The 15,322-nt window shown below is 45.1% G+C and overlaps 1 protein-coding gene across 1 annotated transcript in view; it reads left to right on the top strand.

The window, feature by feature from the left end:
- The window catches only part of LOC309977514 (low-density lipoprotein receptor-related protein 2-like), a gene marked incomplete at both ends in the record, with an annotated part of 34,705 nt that overhangs the window by 6,826 nt on the left and 12,557 nt on the right, over positions 1-15,322 (top strand). Inside the window, 12 exons of the mRNA XM_082863626.1 lie at positions 472-640; positions 942-1,110; positions 1,942-2,167; positions 2,959-3,084; positions 4,457-4,681; positions 8,140-8,451; positions 9,113-9,325; positions 10,620-10,814; positions 11,382-11,597; positions 13,231-13,466; positions 14,358-14,487; positions 14,726-14,907. Coding sequence (XP_082719752.1) covers positions 472-640; positions 942-1,110; positions 1,942-2,167; positions 2,959-3,084; positions 4,457-4,681; positions 8,140-8,451; positions 9,113-9,325; positions 10,620-10,814; positions 11,382-11,597; positions 13,231-13,466; positions 14,358-14,487; positions 14,726-14,907 — 2,399 coding nt within the window. The remainder of the gene's footprint in view (positions 1-471; positions 641-941; positions 1,111-1,941; positions 2,168-2,958; positions 3,085-4,456; positions 4,682-8,139; positions 8,452-9,112; positions 9,326-10,619; positions 10,815-11,381; positions 11,598-13,230; positions 13,467-14,357; positions 14,488-14,725; positions 14,908-15,322) is intronic.

Raw genomic sequence — 15,322 nt, 5'->3', positions numbered from 1 at the left:
CCATAACTAGGTGTGTGACCCTGAGCAAGTTGTTAACTCCTTTGAGCCACCGTATATAAGATGAAGGTAATAGCACTTGTCTCACTGGGTTAGTGTGAGGACTGTGTTGGACAGTGCAGGGAAAGAAGTGCTTAGCATAGCCCTGGGCACACAGAAATCCTCTGATAGCAGTTAAGAGGTAGCATTCAGTAACAGTTCCCCGGAGACTTCTATAATGAATATTGTCCCAAACTGAGGTCTCATTCTCTTGGATTTCTTGGTTATGCTTCTACTGAGGCCTTACTCTTTCCTTACTGCCCACTGTATACTGCAAATACCTCACACAGCTGTGGCCCTCATTCATTCCTTGTGTTGCCTTATTGTATGGCTTGAAATCAGAAGATGTAGACAAATTTTGTCTGAGTCTCTTTTTTCAAGGTAAGGTGGATATAGAGGAACAGAGAAACATAATACTGTCTCCTGTATCCCCAGAACTTAAAGCAATCAACAGTATCTCTTTGGACTGGTTCACGGGACAGTTGTATTGGGCTAGCAGCTTTGCCAGGGTCATCTGTGCTGGTTTAAGCGATGGCAGAGGCTACGTCAGAATCCTGGAAAAGGATCTTGTGCCAGAGCAGCTAATAGTGTTTCCTGCAAAGAAGTAAGTAGCGCTTCTTTTGGAACATATCCAAAATCATTGGTTATCCTAGATATTTAAATTGATGAGAGCACGTCAACCTTTTCAACCTAGGTCTCCTTTGCTCCAAAAAATTCTTAATTTTGAAGTTTAAATTGAATATCACAGAGCCAAACTTTTCAAAGTCTACTGAGTCTGAGAGCAGCTTTCTTAGCAGTGCAATGATATGAGGTCTGTGCAAGAGACCAGGGGAGCCTGGCTGGTCAGAGTCGTATACACACTCCTGAGGGGATTCTCTTAACACTTGTGCCTTTGCCTTTCTCAGGTACCTGTACTGGGTAAATAGAGGAGGGAAAGGCCTGAGGACTATTGAAACGGCAGGGATGGATGGCTCTGATAGGAAGGTGCTGGCAGTGGTGAACATGGAGGAACCCTCAGGGCTGACACTAGACCACGTGGCTGGCAGGCTCTACTGGATCAGTGCATATAAAGAGGTACTGCGATGGGTCAGAAAAAGGTAAACCCATTTAGCAGGGGCTTGGTATGACTGTGGGTAAGTACAGAGTTCTCTTATGTCTTGCATCGTCTTAGTAAAATATCTCTGGCCATGAAAACTGAGAAGAGCACAGAATCTTCAAGTAGAACCAGACTGTATCAACGTAGGTTGGAAGACTTAATGTGACTTTCTTAAACTCTCTACAGTCAAACTCAGCACCGGAATTTCCTGGTAGTCTAGGTTATGTTTGTGTGGTACCTGGGATACAAAACATTTTACGATGGCAGACCTCTTCCTTGAAAGCATGCAGTTACTTAAGTACTTCAGTGTCTTGTACTCACATTTCTAGGTCTTCATATTACAGTTCATGCCTTCTCATTTTGGGAACCATCAAACTAAAAGACCAGTAGGACATGGGGGCTGAAAACATAGGTTTGGAAGTTGTAGTTTTAAGCCTATTTCTTCCAGCTGTGGTTTCTGGCTACTTAGGGTACCTCTTTGAGCTCCCACTGCCCTCTCTGAAAAGAGAGAATGCCTACCTCAGAAGATGGTTGGGGAATGTGGTGGAAGGATTTGGTACACTGTCTGGATGCAGACGCTAAGTTACAGTGGCTACTTGTACAACATACGTGACTCCAGTTTATATAAGAAACAGCCCAATCCATTGGCTTTGACATTAGCCTCTGTGGATCCCAAGATAAGTTCATCTCTATCCAGTTGATATCAGATAAAGGTGTTTAATCAGTGTCCAAGAAACTGAGGTGCGCTAAGGGGGTCAGCCGCTCTTCCTAACACTGCCCTGCCCTCATGAGACCCTCTCACCCTTCAGTCCATAGAGACGGTGAACGTGGATGGAGCTGGGAGGCACACCTTCCCCAAGGTCTTCTTGGAAGGTGAAGATCCAGTGGGACTGGCTGTATTTGAGAACTCTTTCTTCTGGACAAATAAACTACAGCTGTTTCATGCTTCACCCCACAACCCGCAGGAGAGAGTGGTGCTGCTAAACGCTTCCATATCTGCCTTCTCGGTGCTCCACAAATCCCAGCAGCCTAAGAGTAAGTTATTGCTTGCTTTCAAAATGCTCGTGAACCAGAACGCATACTGAACGGAAACCCCCTAAAGTACTCCCTCCGTCTGTTGGAACTTGCTATTTTGGGGGGAAATGTTCTGGGTATCATTCCAGACCTATCCAGGACTTCTGAGTAAGATGAACGGAACAAAAATATCTGCTGGGAAACTCATTCCAGGCATGTACCTGGCTCTTGTCTAATGTAGCAACCAGAATTTTAATACACAAAACCTCTGAGATACACAAAACGGGGAATACGCTGTTCACAGAAGGGCTAGAATAGCTTCCTCACCGACACGTCAATTGATAACAGAAGATGGAACCAAGCCCAACATCCTGTTTATAGGAGGAAGTCAAATGTTCATTGACTAGGAGTTAAAAGCTTGTTAATCTGAAATTGTATGTCAGCTTCAACTCAGATAATGCTTCTTCAATGGGTCCAAGAAACTAACCAAAAGGGAGAGCCTAGAACCACTATTTACTTCCTATCAGCAAATTAGACAGTCATTTTGTCTCAACTCCAAGAGGGAAGATGCTGTTGGTTGAAGCTTTCTTGGCCCAAGCTTCATATAGAGAGGTCATTGTCACTGTCTGAAAGACACGGGGCTCCAGGAGTTCAAGGTCAGCCTGCCTAACCTAGAGGGTAACAAGTATATTGGGATCCTCTTAAAGCAAAAATGCCTTAACTCCCCTTGAGTCTTAGGTTTTGAACTAGTTTGGATAAATACATCTGAAATTGTATCCAACCTAATTGTATCTGTTTTTATTTTAAAACAGGCAGATACCCAGCATGCGTTCCAGGTTCTTGCAGCCACTTATGTCTCCTGTCCCCCGTCCATCCCAAGGGCTATAAGTGTGTTTGTCCAGAGGGGATGTTTCTTTTACCTTCGGGCACATGTAGTGGTAAGTATGCTGGGTGAAATGGGTTTGGCTTCAGAAGGCACATTCCATGGTAGGTCTGGAAATAATGTAGCTTCTGTTTTTGGATCAATTGCTTTTGACCTGACAACCTACTTTGATGATGAGAGTTTTGTTATCAAAAGATCTTGATTAGTTTTTTATTGTGCTAAAATATACATGACAAAAGGTACCATTTTAACTGTTTTTCAGTGTAGTGTTCAGTGGCATTAAGTATGTTCACATTTTTGTGCGACCATCACCAGAGCTTTTTCATCTTCCCAAACTGAAATTCTATTCCTGTTAAACAGTAACTCCTCATTCCCCTCTCCCCCCAGCCCCTGGCAACCACCGATCTACTTCCTGTCTCTATGAATTTGACTGCTCTAGGGACCTCATATAAGTAAAATGGTACAATATTTGTCCTTTTGTGACTGACTTATTTCACTTTGCATAATGTCTTCAAAGTTCATCCATGTTGTAAGATGTATCAGAATTTCCTTGTTAAGGTGGCTTCCATTGTGTGTAGATACTACAGTCTGTTTATCCATTCATCCGTCAATGGATATTTGGGTTTTATTAGTTTTAAAAGAAGAAAAAATAGCTTATACCACTCAGCTTTACATGAAAGATTAATGACTTAGTATAAGAAAAAAGCCCTCTGCAGTCTTATGTCTGTTGTGTATTCTGACTTATGTTTGTGGGCAGAGCGTCTGCATTGACATAATTCCTCATGCTGCTGTCCCATCTTCTGAAGTAGTAAAGCCTGCATAATCCGTTGAATGTCACTGTCCAAATGTCTTGACTTCTTTTCTATAGAACACTGAGGTTTTAAGAAGAATAAATGCTGTGAATGTGTTGATGTTCTAACCACCTTTGAAGAATGCAATTCACAATGGGTAGCCATGGAACGTGATTATGGTGTAATAAGCCATTGTGCCAAACTCAAGACTTAGCTTAAAATGTTTTTAACATGATATATACAGTTAAATTCCCAGGTAACTTTTCTTTATATCGGCAGTAGAGTTTAAAATTCTTCGTATTGAGACTTGTGTGCTACAGGCAAGAATTTGATGACATTACTGAATTAAATGGTGCAGCCCTGCAGCCCTAATCCTCAGGATTCTGAGTTAACCTTTCAGCAGAAATTTAAAAGACTTGGTGCCTTGGGAAGGCTGAACAATGCTTTCATTTGCCCAAATGACTCCCTTCTCTAAGGAAGCCAGGGCATTCGTGGTGAATACCTGCTTCAGAAGCAAACTTTATAAGATCCCTTTTTGGGGAACCTCAGCTTGAGAGAGGGGCATTGCTCCAGAGGGGAGTATGGGGCTTCTCTGACAAATGGTCAAACAGGACATCTCTCCTTTTTCCTTGGTAGAGTTAAAACTAGTGTTTTCCTCTGGCAAACGTCTCTACTTGTTGAAGGTTGGCTTTATGGGAACTGCTATAGAGAGGAGCCTAGTGCAAGAGCATCCAAGGAACATCTATTTACTGGACATTGACTGGAAAAGAAACCTTGTCTACTGGACAAATACCCAGGGACATCTGTTCTGCTCAACTGGCTATTCAGGGGAAAAGCAAGAGATTTGGACAGAGCGTACAGGTAAGTTGGGGTGGTTACTATTTTGGATTTTTTCCTTTATTTTCTGGCTCTAAATTTAAGTAGGGCCAACCCCCACCCCCACCCCCGGCACCAGAAGACCCTACCTGTCCCTGATCTGAATCAAGCTTAATACCAAAGAGTGGTTTTTAACTCATTTAAATATTAAGTGTCTCTGATTTACCCTTGTTCTTATGAAGGGTATGCAGACTCTTAAAAGGCTTCCATGATTTGGAAAATCCTAGGTTTTTAAAATTCTATTTTTCTGGCATTAAGTCTGGATAGGATGGAAACGGACCTTAAATACTTCAACTTTGCATTGCAGATTTTTCTTACACTAATTTAGAAGCAATTTGCAATGCAGATTTCAGAGAGAACTAGCAAGATATTTTCTTAATATGATAATATATACTTTCTCTCCCCTCCCACACTCCTACATGGCATACCCCACCCTTAGCTCCCTGTACTCAGCCTAAATGCAAAGTATCTATTTTATAAAGGAAAACTGAGACTTGAGTTCCAGGGTGAGTAATCTGACTGCTGAATGCCTGTGCCATGGGTACTCTAAGTGCCAAGGATCTGCTTTACTACAGGAAGTGTTGTATTGGAATCCATGCTCCTGAGACACCCTTCAGAGCAGTAGACTCTACCCAGAGCCCTGTGGGCAAGAGCAAAGCCTGGCACATTGGAGCTTTCAGTACCTGACTGAAAGAACTTTGGGGAGAAACTGAAATGGGCAGTGATCTTGCAGAACATCTGATGGCTGTCTAGGAAACCCTGATCGTGGATTTCCTCCTGTTTAATTCAAATGCTACCTACCCCCACTGGCTAACCTTTGATAATTGGTTTCTATGTTATAATTCTACCAAGGATTCGTAAGAGACTGACAATTTCATTTAAGCTGGCTCTGTGGTGAATACTGAGACTCTGTAGTAGGTGACCCTGAAATAATAGAAAAAAATATAGATTTTGCTCTCTGTCCCTGGTTACAGGCACAGAGCTTCTAAGACCTTTGTAATTTCCTAAGTGATGGGAGCATCTGACACAGAGTTCCTAAATCCATTAGAATTTCCTGGGTGATAGGAACAGCTTTTGTTTTAATGAGACAACTCTTGGTGGGTTTTGCAATACAATGCAAAATTGAATTTAAAGTCCACTTCTATCTTACTCAGATTCAAGGCCAGAAAAAATTTTGAAACCTTATCATTGCCTCTAGGAGGTTGGTCACCAGAAAGACCAAGCCGTGATGAGAAGCTAAGAAATTTCAGCCCCACTCCTTACTCTCTAGAGAGGGGAGAGGAGCTGAAAATGGCCTTAATAATCAATCATGCCTATGTGATGAAGTCTCCATAAAAATCCCCGAAGTATGGAGTTCAGAGAGCTTCAATACGTCTGTGTGTACTGAAGCCCAGCTCCACAGGGACAGAAGTTCCTGCACTTGGGACCCTTTGGACATTGCCCTACGTGTCTCTTCATCTGGTTGTTCATCTGTATCCTTTATATAATAAACCTGTAAACGTGTTTCCCTGAGTTTTGTGAGTCATTCTAGCAAATTATTGAACTCAAGAAGGGGGTTGTGGGAACCCCGATTTAGAGCCAGTGGGTCAGAGTGACAACCTGGGACTTGTGACTGGTGTCTGAAATGGGGGCAGTCCTGTGGGACTGAGCCCTTAGCCTGCGGGACCTGACGCTAACTCCAGGTCGACAGTGTCTGAACTGAACTGAATTGTAGGTGTCGACTTGAAAAAAAATGCACAACGTTAAGCTATGAGCCCAGTTTATTCAGTGTCTTACTGAAGACTATAGCCCAGGAGACAGCCTCTCAGTAGCTCTGAGAAACTGTTCCAAAGAGCTAAGGGAGGAGCCAGGATACATATGAATTTTTTGGCTGGAAAAACATGTAGTCAAGCATCAGAAGAGTACTACTAATCATGAAGGACAGCTACCTCATGTTAATGATTTTAGTGTTTTTCTGTGCATGGGAAGATGCAGGAATCTGGGGTCGTTCGAAATTTTTCCTTAAATAATGCATCTTAACTACCTAGGGGCCAGTATCGAAAGCACAGAATGCTTCCTATTTTTCTCCATCCTGAATTCCTCTAGGGGAGCACTGCTGGTGGGCGACTGTGGTGGCTGATGGCTTGATCCTTGCAGAACTGGAATGGCAGCTGGCAGCATGGTTTTTTTTCCTTACATAGGACATCCCACTTGTGTTGCAGAATTGCTTGGTGTGGGGGGGAAAAACACGCATCTGGTGTCACAAGTATTGATGTATAGTAAAGGAGACACACAGGAGTGCTTGTCCTATACAGTTGGCTGGAAAGCCTGACAAAGCCAGGAAGGCCTTTTCTAGGTAGTAATCAGCTTGACCTCTGCTATCAAGACCTGTTTGCACATCTCAGAGCCTCCTTACAACTCCTGGGCCTGCAGCTTTCAGCTTATTCTTAGATCAAAGTGCACTGACATCTGTGGACTTTTCTCTTGGATGTGTTAATCTCACTCTCATATTGAAAATTGAGGACTTCCCTGGTGGCGCAGTGGTTAAGAATCCGCCCACCAATGCAGGGGACCCGTGTTCGATCCCTGGTCTGGGAAGGTCCCGCATGCCGCAGAGCAACTAAGCCCGTGCGCCACAACTACTGAGCCTGTGAGCCACAACTACTGAGCCCACATTGCTGCAACTACTGAAGCCCATGTGCTCTAGGGCCCATGTGCCGCAACTACTGAAGCCCACGCACCTAGAGCCCATGCTCCGCAACAAGAGAAACCACCGCAATGAGAAGCCCGCGCACTGAAACGAGTAGCCCCCGCTCACCACAACTAGAGAAAGCCTGCGCACAGCAACGAAGACCCAACGCAGCCAAAAAAAAATTTTTTTAACAAATAAATAAATAAATAATAAAAACATTTACATAGATCTCAAAAAAAAAAAGAAAGAAAAATTGAGGCTGGAAAATACTGATGAAATTCTGAATCGAAAATGAGAGGGCCTCAAATTCTGTTTTAGGAAAGAGTGCATGTTTTTAAGAACCTTTGTGGAATCGTTCTAAGAACATTCTGTGATGCTGGCATGCTGGGCTGGCCATGGTTGAATCTGACTCCAGAGGAGACCACGTGTTTCCTGCAGAGGGCAGAGCCCAACGAGGATAAGAGAAACAGAACCCAGTGGAGCCAGTGTGTTCTTAGGAACTTGCCAGTCTTTCACTTAGCTACTAACATAAAATGCAGTGCGTGTCTACCTTGCCAGGGGTTGTCAAGGATTAGATGAGCTCATAGGACAGACAAGGTGCTGGAACCAGAGTAGGCATTATGGGACCATCGTGCGAACAAGGTGTGTAGGCTTGTAGGAACTGATCTTTGCATCCCCCCAACTGTCTCCCTTCTATCCTTGACCCAAAGTTTAAGACAGTATGTTAATGCATTTGAGTGTCCTTTCTAATGGGAGCAACTTGTCCTCACAGTCTGTTCAGCAAATGTGGACATTCCGACTGGGAACTTGTACTGGCTGCCCTGTGACACAAGTGCTATTCAGAGGACTAGAATCACTGGCCCAGACACCCATACCCTGTATAGAACGGGCAGAGTTATACTGCATCTCCTTCTCGATTGGCCCAAGAGGCTGCTGTACTGGGTGGAGAGTGGGGAACACTTGCAAAGCATGACCCTTGATGGCAAAAGCAGATGGGCAGTCTGGAGAGGAACCTGGACGGCGGACACCCACGTGACCTTAGACCTTGGCTCGTCTAGCATCCTCTGGACCACCAAAGGGTTAGGTAAGCACTGCACAACGAGTGAGGTTGGAAGAAGCTTGAGGGGATGAGTGAGGGTCTTGTTTTTAGTATAATGATTCCATTTTTAGAACTAGTCAGACATAGGCTCAAACTCTGATTTTCATAGTTAAAGCTTGGGCACAAGTCACTGACCTCAAACTCTGTTCTCATTTATAGTTTCTAGAGTTATGATTGAAGAGATAGAAAACTTCAGAAATAACATAATTTTGAACACTGCAAAAAGCTATTTGTTTTTACTTCCGTAAGTAGAAGTAATGGAACCAAACTTCCATTGCAAATGAAGTACAGGTGCTCCAGTTATAACTTGCAGCAGGTACCAATTATACCTTTGTAGCAGAATGTGATAGTCTTTTCACCCAGAAGTCATCCTTGAGACCTGGCAGCTGTGTGCTGATGACCGGGGGTTGTAGGACTGTACCTGGAAGGTGGTCAAGTCACATCTGATGTTTCCATGCAGCAGACCTCACTTTCCTGGAGCTTTAAACGCTTCCTTGGATTATCTTTAACTATAAAACTAAAACCTACAAAACTCAATAGAAGAATCTGTGCTTATTTTACCTTTCAATCCAATGGTGGCCTTGCCTCCTTGCTGTCACAGGTTACTTGTTCTGTATCAGCTTATAAGAACCTGACTCTTCCTTAGGGTTGCAAAGTCTGAGTCTCCGAAAAAACAGAACCTACATTTTGAACAAGACCTGGAGTGATGGGATGATCGTGGCCCACGAGCCCTACCTGGTGACTCTGAACAGAACAGCTCTCATGCTGTGGAACAGGAGGAGGCCAGAGCCCTTCTCAGTGTTGAAAGAGCCCTACATACAGAAGATGATCATCCTGGCAGAGAACCTGGAGGTGCCAGGTGAGTCTTCCCCTGGGAGGTGATTCTTGGGGATCCACTTTACCCGGGTCCCCTCGGTGTGTTTTTCTAGGAGAAAATCCTGGGTATCTTCTAGTTTGTATTGGCAGTGGTCCCAACCCACAGTTCAGCAGGCCTTCTCCCCGATGTGTCCTTGTCCTGGAGGAGTGAGAATCTAACACTGTTCTCAAAGTTGCTAAATGACACCAGTTCCCGAGTAATACCCCAAGCAGGGTGCGCACCGCAGCCCCTTTTGGGAATCATCTTTCACCTTAGCATGTTAAAGCTCTTAGTCTGGCAGCAAAGAGATCCATTTACCTTGCTCTAAACCCCTTTCCCAAGCTGGTTTTTTACCAAGGAACCCCTTTTCTCATAGCAGTGACATCTTGCAGGGGACCCTCTGCTCTGGGTCCTGGTTACCAGGAGAAGCAGCTCTTCTGTTGAAGCTGCACCTTGGTCACTCACGTTAATCTGCTTAATGCTGGTTTAACTCTTTTCTTTTCATATAAGCCTTTGGTATGGCACCAAAAACTCTGATTCTGGACCTTGAGGCAGAAGAAGAAGAAATCCTATCACAGGATTCAGGGGGCTTTCTTGCCAGAAGCAGTTGGAAATCCCAAGGAAGAGTAGAAACAAAGATGGACAGAACTGTTCCTCCTCCTATATACCTGCTCCCCAGAGGTCTCTAAACTCCCCCTGCTGTCTAAACTACCTTAATTTTTGATTCACTGGTTTAACCTGATTTGGGGGGCTAAGAAGCGTTAGGCATAGGAACATAGTTCTTAGGTGGTAAAGTATGCTAATAAAAAGTTAACTGTTTGGTAAAAAATCCAAGTTTGATTATTCTACTAACAAATCTATTACGTTGCTGCAACAGTTGCTGAAGAGTACTAAATGGTAACTTTTGGTAGTGTAACTTAGACATCTCAGCATCTCTAGGCCCCTGTCCTGGACCATCAGATGCTACAGCAGGAACCAGACAGAACAAGTCCCTGTCTTCAGAAACTTACTTTATTTTGCATGCCTAGAATATAGTACCAGGCAGTGAAAAAATTAAGGTTAAAGTTTATAGGCCTGAAAGGAGAAAACAATTTGCCCAAATTCAAAGCCGTGAGATGATGGGCCAACACACCACACACGTAGTCAAAAGATCAAGGGTCCTTATTCTTTCTTCCTATGAGGTAGAAGAACGTAGCTACCCAGCCATGACGTGGGTTTTCACGGAGGGGGGCAGTGGAAGCACATCTCCATTGCTGAAACCAAATGGACTGACATGCTGACACACTGTTTATTCTAGATCCTGAGGTCAAAGGAGCTGCCACACCCACCCCTCCTCCACCCCCTCCGCCACCCCCTCTCCTCTGCACCCGATCTTCTGTGCCGTGTCGGGATGGGCTGGAGTGCATCTCCCGGGGGTACCTCTGCGATGGCAAGCAGGACTGCGGGGACGGCTCGGACGAAGAGAACTGTTCCCGCTTCTGCAACAGGGCAGGTGGGTCACCGTCTCCTGTTCTCAGTCTCCTGTTCCAGGTATGCTGATTCAGCCTTGGGGGCATGATGTGAACTGCCAGAGGGTTTATTATAATCACACTTGCTTTCCCTATAAATTCTCACAGGTAAAAGTCCCAGTCTGTCAGAACACGGATCCTATGATTGCCCATTTTATGACATTTAAGTCCACAGTGTTTTGCCAGGTATAATTTGACTATTCCTTCCTTGCTCCCTCAAATTTGCCTAAGTATTCCAATATCTGCCTTTATATTGGCACAGCGTGACCTAAATGGACCACTTATAACCAACTTGGTAGTGTTTTAACAAGTTGTTAAAGTAACCAAACCAGTATGAGGCCTTAGTGTTTCAAGGACCTAGTTCAGCTTATTAACCTTAGTACTTTATTAAAGCTCACTTATGGATCAATTAAGCAAATAATCAATAGGACTCAAACAAGTAAGGTCGGTCTACATACGCCTCAAACTCCAGAAGGAGTGTGAGTTAATCTAATTATAAATCTTCAGTATGATGAGCATATGGTGCTAGCTTTTGACCCTTTCTATTGAAGGGGTCTTCCAGTGTCTGGATGGAAACAAGTGCATTGAGGAGAAGTACCACTGTGATGGGGCCCGGCAGTGCCTGGATGGCTCGGACGAGCTGGGTTGCTGGAAGCCTGCTGAAGACTGCTCTCTGCGTTGTGACAACAAGACCCGCTGTATCCCCAAGAGCTGGCTGTGTGATGGCAACCCTGACTGTTCTGACAGAAAAGATGAACAAGGATGTAGTAAGTTCCATGGGAGTTCCTTGGAGTATTTCCAACTGCATTACAGTCGATTCTCCTTATTCATGGTAGTTATATTCTATATGACTATATATTCTATAAAGTTGCCATGAACATTGAATTCAAGGATATTGAATCATTGCTCCTAGATAAAGTACAGGGTGGGTTTCTTTGAGTCTCTGGTCACAACATTTTTGTCAACCAATCAGTATATAACCTTATTTTATGTGTGTTTCTGTTGAAAGACGACTTAACATAGAGTGTTTGCTCATTAACGGCAAACTGTAACTCATGCTGAACAAAGCTTATCTAATGCACGTATTTTCTCCATAAGACACACCGTGGACTTATGACCCTTAGGAGCACCAGACAGCAGTTGAGAACTATGGTTGGGGCCATTTTAAACAGCAAAATCACCAAAAGGTACAAAAATGTGAAAACCACGGTCCGAAATGGACACTTTTTTTATATGAGTATGAGAACGGAAACAAGAAGGCAGAACGGTGCCTTGTTCAGCCTCAACTGGAAAGACGTGTGTTGGGCAACTCACATTTTTGCTGCTTTGTGTTATCTCTTCACATGACCATGGAAGTGTGGGAGTGTTGATTTGGGGGGTTACAAATTTTAGCAAGTAGGTGAATGAGCAAATACTGAATCCACAAATAATGAGGATCGACTGTACTTAACTACTTAGTTAAGACTAAGATGCAGGTTTCTGAGTTACAGGGACCTTGGTGATCATGCTGTAACATTCCCCTTTCCATGACAAGAAGAAAGAATAATTCTATTAGTGGACAACCAGTCTGCATATCAAAATAAAGTATTAGTTCTCATTGGGCGAAAAGCTACCTCCTTGAAGATTTTGATTTTGGTCCTGGGTCTTCTCATGGGATGGACCACCTCATTGTAGATGTCATTGCTTTCCCCTCATTTTTATGGGATGCACATCTTTACCTTTATTCTTCCGAAAGACATGCTTCAAAGACCTTAATCATGTTGTGGGATTAGGGTAGAAGAGGGAATTTGGAGAACTGAAGTGAAAAGAAGAGGAGGCCGGGTAAGGCACCATGATGGATTTGGATGTGAAGGTGGCTGAGTGGGTAACCAGAGGATGTGACTGCACTTGGGCTTTAGGAGAACATCAGGAGGCAAGAGGTACAAGAAAGAAGTAGGGAGGAACCCAAGCTATAATTTACTTTTCAATTCATATGTATAGTTTTGCCTAGGGCCTGACTCTTTTTCTTGAATCAAGCCAATGAACTTCTGTCTGGAGGAACTGAGTCCAAGAACATAAGTTGTAGGGTCTGTTGGGTATTATGGGAGAATCTCTTTTTTCATGCGTGACATTAGGGTTTCAGAGGGGAATCCCACTACCCTGCCTATCCCAGCATCCTTCTACAGTCCTCCCATCCCTGTCCCTCAGCCCTCGTTCTCCAGGACAAAGAGGATTTTCTGGGCTAGCTTAGTAAGTCTTTTCTGCCCTAACACTCTAGCTGAACCACCTTCCTGCCCTAATACCTGCTGGGGCTTAGTTCCCAAGGTGATAGCAGAAGACTGGGAGTCTTCAAGTCATTTTGTTTGCCATCAAATTGCTTCTCCATCTGGCTGAGTTCTTACCTAGAGCTTTGTTTTTCAGTTCATGAAAAATGCAGTGCATCTGAATTTAAATGTGAGAATGGCCAATGTATATCTTCTTCCCTGCGTTGCGATGGGAACCGGGACTGCCTGGACCACTCAGATGAAGAGGGCTGTTCTGCCTGGCCCCTGCCATGCCCGTCAGGGGAGGTGAAGTGCCCGAGGAGCGGAGAGTGTGTGTTGGCAGACTGGATATGTGACCACGACTTAGACTGCAAAGATGGAACTGATGAGAAGGTAGCCCAGTCTCTTTCAGAAAAACACAGTAGACTTCTAATTGTAACAGTAACACATGCTTCCTCGTAGAAAACTTGGGAAAATGCAAGAACAGAGAAGTCTCCCACAATTCCTGCCCAGAAAGCCACTCATAACTACATCAAAGTGTCCAGAGTGTTAAGATCCTCTTGTTGAAAGTCAAACCTGTAAGAGGTTTTTATGGGAGGTTTGCAAGTGTTAGGTCTTGATGGTCGTGGCTTAAATGTCGTGCTTAGAGAGATGCTTTGAAGCTCCACCTAACAGTCATCAAGACGTACAATGATGCTCCTGCATCGTATGCAGTGCAGCCCGGGTTTGAACCTACTGCTTGCATTTGACCTTAAGAAAGCACTTATACCCTGATGCTCTATTTCCTCATCAGTAAACTGAGTAGTGTCTGAGGGGCTGAGACTGTACCTCAAGGTGCTGGGGTATAGCAGATGCACAGGTCTGAGATATCCTTCCCTCCTGTACCAGACATCCTGCACCAGATCTGAGAATCCAAGTCAGATTAGGTGCAAAATGCTGGAGTGTGCATTAGAAATGGTGCGAATTCTAGAGAAGAGTTTCTAGAGCAGACATTTTTTGCTTATGCTTCTTAAATGAAATTAAGACTTCCTGGATGCTCAGTTTGCAAAACAAGAGATCTCCTTCCACTTTCCCACCCACATTGGTATCACCTACGGCTCCTTGCCTAAACTCCAGCTGTGGAAGGAGTTTCTTATAATCCACGTCGCCCGACTTTTCCGGCTCTGGTCTCGTTGCAGAAGGGACTTGAGGGCTGTCTTGTAACCCAGGCTTCCTCGTCCTCTAAGGACCCTTCTGGGCTCTGAATGCAGGTGGTGTTGACCAAGTCGCTCGCTGTCTCCTCAGGACTGCGACCCCGAGGAGCTTCGCTGTGGCTCGAGGCAGTGGCCCTGTGCCAGTGGAGACCAGTGCGTGCCTGAGCCCTGGCGCTGTGATGGGCAGAGTGACTGCAGGGACGGCAGTGATGAGGCCGGATGTAAGTGCAGGGGGAGAAGGCAGATGGCTTCAAAGGGGCGCCTGCCGCTTGCTGCGTCTCGGCGTGGGAACCCAGCTCAGCGAGCAAATGCTGCAGGACCTGAAATCCATCCCTTTGCCAGGATGGAGGCATCCTGATTGTATGCACAGGAGAGAGCCTTGCTGTGGGAGGGATGTTTGGCGGGGAGCGGGGTCGGGGGGGTGGTTTGACTATAAAGGCAGAAAGTCATCCTCTCCAGGCCCCCCGGAGAACTGCGGGAGTTCCGAGTTCCAGTGCCGCTCTTCTGCCTGCCTGGACCTCAGCCTGGTGTGTGATGGGAAGGAGGACTGTGCCGACGGCTCCGATGAAGGCGAGCAGTGCTCGTCCGCGTGTAGCCAGAGACAGTGTTTCCACACCTGCTATCCATCTCCACGTGGGCCTGTGAGTTGCTTCAGTTCCTGTGCTCTGGCAGCTAGAGACTTGGTGTAGGGAAAGGGGCGCTGTCCTCATTCAGGGTGTCTGCTCCCTATGCGCTGAGTCTTACACGGCAGAGCCGTGCTGACCCGTCCACCCACGTCCCTGTGCTTGAGCCTTTCTGCTGAGTCCTGTCTAGCTCCTTTCCTATCTCATGTCTTCTGGAACCCTACTACCCGGCTCCAGAAACTCTCCTATGGTGGTCCTTCCCACGCCATCTATGAGCACCGGGTGACATTTAGGGTGAAGCAACAAGTTTTGGGGGGATTGTCCCAAGAGCCAAGCAACTCCCCACCATGTTGCAGCTCAGGAAATTGAGTACATACCCATGTGGAAGTCCTTTCCGTGTGGGCATTTAGAATATGACTTGCCCTTCAGTGGA

This window comes from Leucopleurus acutus (assembly GCF_964270905.1).
Source record: "Leucopleurus acutus genome assembly, chromosome: 21".
Taxonomy (NCBI): domain Eukaryota; kingdom Metazoa; phylum Chordata; class Mammalia; order Artiodactyla; family Delphinidae; genus Leucopleurus; species Leucopleurus acutus.
The sequence above is the reverse complement of the archived record's forward strand: the minus strand, read 5'-3'. Positions and strand labels throughout refer to the sequence as shown.